Source organism: Rattus norvegicus, chromosome X (genome assembly GCF_036323735.1).
Source record: "Rattus norvegicus strain BN/NHsdMcwi chromosome X, GRCr8, whole genome shotgun sequence".
Lineage (NCBI taxonomy): Eukaryota > Metazoa > Chordata > Mammalia > Rodentia > Muridae > Rattus > Rattus norvegicus.
In genome coordinates, this window is record NC_086039.1 from 157,734,605 (window position 1) to 157,741,543 (window position 6,939).

Here is a 6,939-nt window from a genome sequence, read left to right on the forward strand (position 1 = left end):
AGCGGTAGAGCGCTTGCCTAGCGAGCGCAAGGCCCTGGGTTCGGTCCCCAGCTCCGAAAAAAAGAAAAAAGAAAAAAAAGAAGAAGAAATTTGGTGTTTGTTTGTTTGTCTGGTTGTGTCCTAATGATAGAGAGAAAGAAATGGGACGGATCTGTGTGGGTAGAGAGGCAGGGGAGGTTTTGGGAGGAGCTGAAGGAGGTGAAACTGTGATCAGGATATATCGTTTGATTTTTTTTTTTTTCTATAGAAAAGAGGAAGGAAAAAGATTGTTTTTGTGGATCTGAGAGTTGAGTACTTTTTTAATTAAAAAGTAAGAATTGTGGTAAAGTTCCAGTCATTAATCTCTATGCTTCTGTCATTTCCACAATTCCCCTCATTTTCCGATGGAGATGTATTTAGCCTTCTAATTCTATTCTAAATGGCTTATTCCCATGCTGTGTATGTAACGTGGTCTAACTCAGTTTCCCTGTGTCTAATTTGTATGCTGAGCTTTTAGTTCAGATTTTACACTTTTAGCGAAAATTGTTCAGAGTTGGTAGATGAGCCAATCAATCCACTGACCTTTCTCAGAGTCGTCTTCAAATACTTCGAGAGCGTCATCGATGATGGTGCGTGTGTGCACGTGTGCACACTCTCATGAAGGCAGAAGAGATCATTGGCTCATTAAGCAGGCTCTGCTTCCTGGCCACGGAGTCTCAGGGCCTCCTGTTTCTCCCACTGATGGATTAAAAGCAGCCATTATAAAAGCTGCTTATATTGCACTTCCTGAAATAACTGAGAAGATTGCTTATTGTAAAGGGACTGAAGCCTTAGTGTTTTAATTTGTAAAAACTGGGAATCTGTGACTTTAATTTCTTCGAAGCCTACGTTTAACGATGGTTCTCGAAGGCTTTAAGTTCCCTTCCAGCACGACACCTGCCAGAGGTAAAGGGAAAGAAAGGGTACTATGATAAGGGGGGAAGCGAACCTGCTTAGAAATGGTTCTTCCGAGCAGACCCCATCTCTGTCGTCGGGAAATCGGTGGTCCGGTTCGGTGACGTCGGCGGTCCGGTTCAGTGACCTCGGACCGCAGTAGAGGTGGCTCGACCCGACTGGGTCACTCGGGCCTCTGCGGAATCAGCGCGAGTCAGCGGGAGGGGTTTGGACCATGAGAAACCTCAGGAGAAGCGGAGACTTGAGACCGAGGAGTGTTGAGCAGCCACCTCCACCGGCAGGCCCGTCTCAGATCTCATTGTGTGTTGGGTCCTAGTCGTAATCCCTCCGAACGTCGTGCGTCCTCTACAGATACAGATCTTGTCTCACTATGTGCTCCGCCTCGGCACACGGATCTGTCCTAGCAAAACTGCATGTGAGTGTGCGTCGGTCCACATCGCTCTGCCAGAGTCCGACGGAGCGGCCAGAAGCCACCGCACACCGCCGGAAGTCTTCTGCCGCGTTTCTCTCTGTGGGGTCCTGACAGAAGGAGCTCAACATCACGGTGTGAGGCAGACCGATACACGCGCGTGGTCAATAAAGAATCCTTCAGTGTGCGTCCTTTCGCGCGCCTGCTTTAGCAGGACATCCTCTCTCCCGTGTCCGCTTCGGGAAAACACTCCTTCGCCTGTCCGCCCCAGCAGAACACCGTCCGACACAACCGACTTTCCAGAGAACCCTTAGGTTTCCGCTTCGGGAATTTCCCGTCCCGCCTTTCTTCGTCAATCTGTTCGTCTGCTCGCTTTGCGTCCTGTCCCCGCCGTCCCCTGTCACGCAGCCCTGTCCGTCTCTGAGAGGGGAGAGCCCCCCACGGACAGCACCCGACCCCGACGCATTGAGTCACCGCAGAACCCGTCGCATCCCCTCCCGCCGAGGCCCGCAGCCCAGCTGAGAGGGTGGGATCCATAGGCAGGCGACGAACCGAGGTGGAGTCGAGCGGCCCGGCCTCGTTTTCCGAGTTAACAAACGTCTCACCGCCTCCTTCTTTCACGGCCTCCCTCTTTCGACGAAGCAACGACCGGATGGAAAACCCAGGGGGGTCGATGCGATCCAGCATCCGGGGGTCGCGCGATGAGGCAGCGGCCGGCGCGCACGCCCGATACCCTACCCGGGCGCGGATGCGAGGGCGTCGCGGGTCGAGGCAGAGACGTCTGGGCGGAGCGGAAGGTCGGAACCAACACGGCGGGGTCTCAACACGTCAGGGCGTCGGGAACGCTGGTCGGTCAGCACGCACCGGTCCTCCGAACACCCACCCCTGCTGCCGCCGGACCGAGCTTCCCGGAGCCTGGAGTCTGTTAAGATCCGTAAGGTCCGTGGGTGGGGCAGCTCGGGGGAGACCTACATCGAAGGTTCCGGAATAAGTCCCTAAACGACCCATCTCGTGCCCCGGGAAGGAGCCTTGTGAAACAGCCGTACTTCCCTGGCTCAGAGGTGCCCGCCCCACACCTACGCCCCGCACAGAGTAGGGACAGAACGCCAGGTCAAAAGGGACCAACCCTCGCGAGATCTCGTTCGCTCATACGCAGTGGACCTCTCGTGCCGTTCCACGTGTACGCCCGGCACGAGGACTCCCTTTTCTCAGTGGAACGGAGAGCGGTGGAGTCGTGCCAGTGATGGGGATCGGGGCGCCGAGGGGAAAGCCGGAGTAGTCATGCGGGACCCCGTTGAGGGCTTAGGTGGGAGAGCGGGGGTCGAAGAAGGCGAGGATGGCCAACGGAGGCCTCAAGCTCCGGATGCCCAGGCTGGCTCTCGAAGTTCAGCGACTGAAGGTGACCATGGCAACTTCCCTCGGAGTTGCCCACAGGACTCCGGGAGGCTGGCCGCTCCTAGGACCCCGGCCGCGAGCGGCCAGGCCGCTCTGGGTGGGCCGGGCCCGGGGAGTGCCGCAGGGTCCGGAGCGGCGGCTGCAGAGGCCGCCGTCATCGCCCACGGCGAGCAGGCGCCGCTCGGCCCGGGACCCAGCGGAGACACCGCGTCGGCGACCGGGAGTCGGCTCCTGGAGTTGTATCCTTTCCTAGAGACCGCGGCAGGGGCCGCGGGAAGCCAGGGAGGATAAGGCGTCCACGGAAGGCTCTCGGGGCGTGGTGCGCGGCTGACCAGGGCGAGGACGGACAGGTGCGGGGTGGGCGGTCACGACCGGACGAGGAGACCCCTGGCCTGAGGCGGGAGGCTGAAGAGCTTAGAACAAGACCGGAACCACCGGGAGCTAGGAGGAGGTGACGACCGGGCTCGGGTTCCAGGGAGGTTCACTGCCGGGCAGGACCGGTGGGTCTCTCCGGGCAAAGGTACGGTACGTGGCGGGTGGCGCCTTGACGTCACCTCCTCCCAGCTCCGTGACGGTGCCTTTCCGGACCGCGGTGGAGGCGGACATGGCCCGCAGGTCCCTGGTCGCCAACGCCCGTCGCCAGCAAGTGATGGTTCAGCAGGAGTTCACAGTGAATGATAGTATCCTGGCCGTGTCAGTATCCCAAAAGTCTGAGGGGATGGCCTCGGGGTCGGGAGGCAGTGCGCACCCTGGCGGTGCCCTAAGGGAGAGAGACCCTGGAGGATGAAATGTAAGCAGGAAGGCGCGGGGCGGGACCCGAACGGATCCGTCCTCGTTCTCCGACGGTCTCTTTCTCGATCGCAGTAGGTGGACCACCGAAGACCCCGTCCTCTTCCGCATCTCCATCAACAGTTTCCTCGACCAGCTCTCCCTGGTGATGAGAAACATTCAGCGCCTGGAGTTCGTGGCCATCGTCAAACGGGGACGAGGAAGGAGTCGCGAATCCTAACGCATCACCGGATACCGGAAAAGTCAGAAGCCTTTCCCGTCTCGAACGAACATCATTCCGAACTGGGACCTCAGCGCTCCTTCGACGCCGTACGCCTCGCGCCGGTCTCTCGGTCGCATCGTCTCTCGGCCGCCGAAGGAACGGGCGTTTACGTGTTATGGAACAAAATAAAAAACGGCAAATATCTTTCATCTGATCTTACTTTAACACGGCAGAGACCTCCAGATCTTCTCATCCGTGTGCTTCTGCGGAGCAGAAGTTCTGGGATCTGAATGGTTGAGTGGTCCAAAGAAATTTAAGACGGTCCGGGAAGAAAACTCTCTCAAACGGAAGGAAACTCAAATTACGTAAGTTCGGTCACGCAACACAGATTACTGACGATATTTTGGAAATGCGGGTGCCTGCGTATGCACGCGTTGATTCTGTAAGGGTCACGTGTTTACGCATGCGTGTGTTTACGCTTATACGCACGTGCACGGCTTGTACATGGAGGCCAGATGTCGACTAGCAATGTCTACTCTTGGGGCCTGTATATTTGTCTGTTCGTTCGTTCGTTTGTTTCGTTTGAGGATCTCTCAGTGATTAAAGCTTGCCAATTTGGCTGGAATCACAGGACAGCTGGCTATAGGAATTTTCCTTTCTTGTCCTCACTAGCACTGATGTGAAAATGTACCGACGCCATCTCCAGCTTCTTTCTCAGAACGGGGAATTGAACCCACAACCTCATAATATGCAGCAAGAACTTTAAGCAAGTTGACTCAAGTCCCTAAATCTGATCAATTTTCAAAGAAAGAAAATTTGGAGATCGAGTCGTGGCACAGTAATTATGTGCTCACGTAGCGAGCAAGGGGTTCTGAGATTCGAGTAGTATGAAAACTGAGAGTATGTTTAGTAACGAGGATTTCTACACATATGGCTGAAAGTCAGTAAAGACGGTTTTACTTCTTTTGGATCTGATACCGTTTTTTCATTTGCTGCTTTCTCTGGTTTGTCCTGGATGTCCCCAATCCCTCTATCTGTCTGTCTCCGGTGGACGCCCGGTATCTCCGAGAGCCCCGCCCGCCTGCTTCCTCCCGAAGAGGCTTCGTGCGCAGACGGATGGGCGCGGACTCGGGCTCCCGTCTCGGTCGGGTAGGGCGGTTACATCCCGTCTGTGCACGGTCCCGGGACGAGGGCCGAGTCGGGGAGGCGAGGTCGTCCGGCTCTCAGAGAGGTCCCTAGATCCGCAAGGCCTAGCGGGAGTTGAGACTCGGCGGGAACCGACCCTCCCAAGATCCCGTCTGCGCAGACAGCGGTGGGCTTCACGAAGTAAGCTCCGTATATAAAGGCTGGATGGAGCCTTTCAATTCAGTCAGTCAAGAGAGGGTAAGTGGTGCAGTTCTGTTGGAGGTGGGTGCTGAGAGGAAAACTAGTGTCATCACGCAGGACTCCTTTCTCTCTCACACACACACATGCGCGCGTGTGCGCGTGTACACACACACACACACACACATAGGGGGCCTATCAAAGAGTCACAAGAACCAGTGAGTGAGTTTAGCAAGACTCTTGCATGCAGGCTGTTTGGGCACAGGCAGGCACCACTTCGCAAACACAGACAATTACCCCACTGCTGCTCCACACTAATCCGAAAGGCCAGGGAGCCACGGGATCCCCGCTCTGATGTATGGACCCAGATGGGAGAGCAGACGGTGAAGAAGACAAGGATGCGTTTTAGGCCTCGAGCCACCACCACCCCTCCCCCCCGGCGGTCTAGCTCAGGGCGTTCTGCACTCGAGGGTGGCTGTGGCAGTTCCGTCTGTGCGAATGGCCGAGAAGACACCGGTTGCCGGGTTTTTCCTGACGGCCTCAGCATAAGGACCCCTGTGGGGTCGGGAGTAGCAGCCGAGGAGGGAGCTGTCCTTCCCCGGGTATCGACAGTGGAGGCGCCCGGACAACTACAGGTCGACCCCCGGGGTCGTCACCTTTCGTAGGACACCCCGTGCAAGGGACTACAGGAGCATAGGCTAAAGCAGACATTTGTGAGCTCGCATGTCAGGGAATCATGGGAGGAAATAATAACCCTAAAAATTTGGCCTTTGGTGTGTGTGTGTGCGTGTCTGTGTGCGCGCGTGCGTGCGCGAGGTAGAGAGTGTGTGTGTGTGAGAGTGTGTGTGTGTGTGTGTGTGTGTGTGTGTGTGAGAGAGAGAGAGAGAGAGAGAGAGAGAGAGAGAGAGAGAGAAATTTAATGCAATGGAGAAGATATGCAGCAAATGCTGCTGGGACATTTAACGTATGCTTCCAGTGCTGATTCAGCCTCACTTTTCAAACTGATACAAATGGAACCCTTCAATATGGATTTCCTCTGAGCCGTCACACCCGCATTCCCCCCCCATTCCGAGGACCACAGAAGCCCCCAGCGTGGCATCATTCGTGGGTTACCGTATGACCCAGGGGTTATTCAGAGTGCCTTGCGGACGGGTCTTGTCTGAGATGTTAAGACACTGACAGACGGTTCCGGTCACCTTCTCCACCAAAATCGGCCCTTTGGTCTGGGAATGCCCTCTTCTACAAGGAAGCTCCCCGTTCTTCCCCAGGCAGGCGTGACCTCATGGTGGCGGTTAATGTGGCCTAGTGAGGAGCCCCTTTTGACTCCGTGGGTGATCCGGGAAAGGGTCGCGACCTGCGTGCGCGTTGCGGGCACTGAGGACTCTTTCCGTATGAGAATTTAATAGAGAGATTGTAAAGGGGGCTCTTACTGCTACTGTCCAAAATAGCCGATGATCGCTATTGAAAGAATAAAAAGAACCGGATGAAGGCACCGAGGATGAGATTTTCCTGCAATAGCAGTTTCATCGAGCGTCCAGAATATGGGACAGGATTCAGCAATTGGGTGACCGGTACAGAAGAGCGTGCCTGTTCCGATAGAGATCGGATGGGCTGAGGATGATCGGCTGAAAGTTCGGTGGCTCTGAAGCTTAAGCGAGGATCTCCTCGCGGTGAGTAAAATTTCTGTGCCGTCTCTTGTCAGAAGATCACGGCTCGGCTCTCGGTGCGACCATTTGGGACCATTTGGGGTACCGGCTCGGCGGAATTCAGAAAGGGCAACTTTCCTTCCAGGGAGGCGACAGGACATCGACCTCGCCACCGGCACCACCTTCTCTCCGTCAGACCATTCTTGGCTTGAAAAGCTGACACAGACGAGCCCTTTGACGAA

At 56.0% G+C, this 6,939-nt stretch overlaps 1 protein-coding gene across 1 annotated transcript; it reads left to right on the forward strand.

Moving 5' to 3' along the window:
• Nucleotides 1-2,437: 2,437 nt before the first annotated feature.
• Nucleotides 2,438-3,928, forward strand: Ctag2l1 (cancer/testis antigen 2 like 1). Its single transcript, XM_001074179.6, has 3 exons — nt 2,438-2,976; nt 3,302-3,430; nt 3,602-3,928. Exons 1-3 carry the CDS (start codon nt 2,624-2,626, stop codon nt 3,744-3,746), a joined length of 627 nt encoding a protein of 208 aa, XP_001074179.2. The 5' UTR covers nt 2,438-2,623; the 3' UTR covers nt 3,747-3,928.
• Nucleotides 3,929-6,939: the final 3,011 nt, after the last annotated feature.

Coding starts and splice junctions, on each gene's coding strand:
- Ctag2l1 (XM_001074179.6), top strand. CDS start 2,624: ATGCGGGACCCCGTTGAGGGCTTAGGTGGGAGAGCGGGGGTCGAAGAA. Junction 2,977..3,301: donor GGGAGTCGGCTCCTGGAGTT/GTATCCTTTCCT, acceptor ACCTCCTCCCAG/CTCCGTGACGGTGCCTTTCC. Junction 3,431..3,601: donor AATGATAGTATCCTGGCCGT/GTCAGTATCCCA, acceptor TCTCGATCGCAG/TAGGTGGACCACCGAAGACC.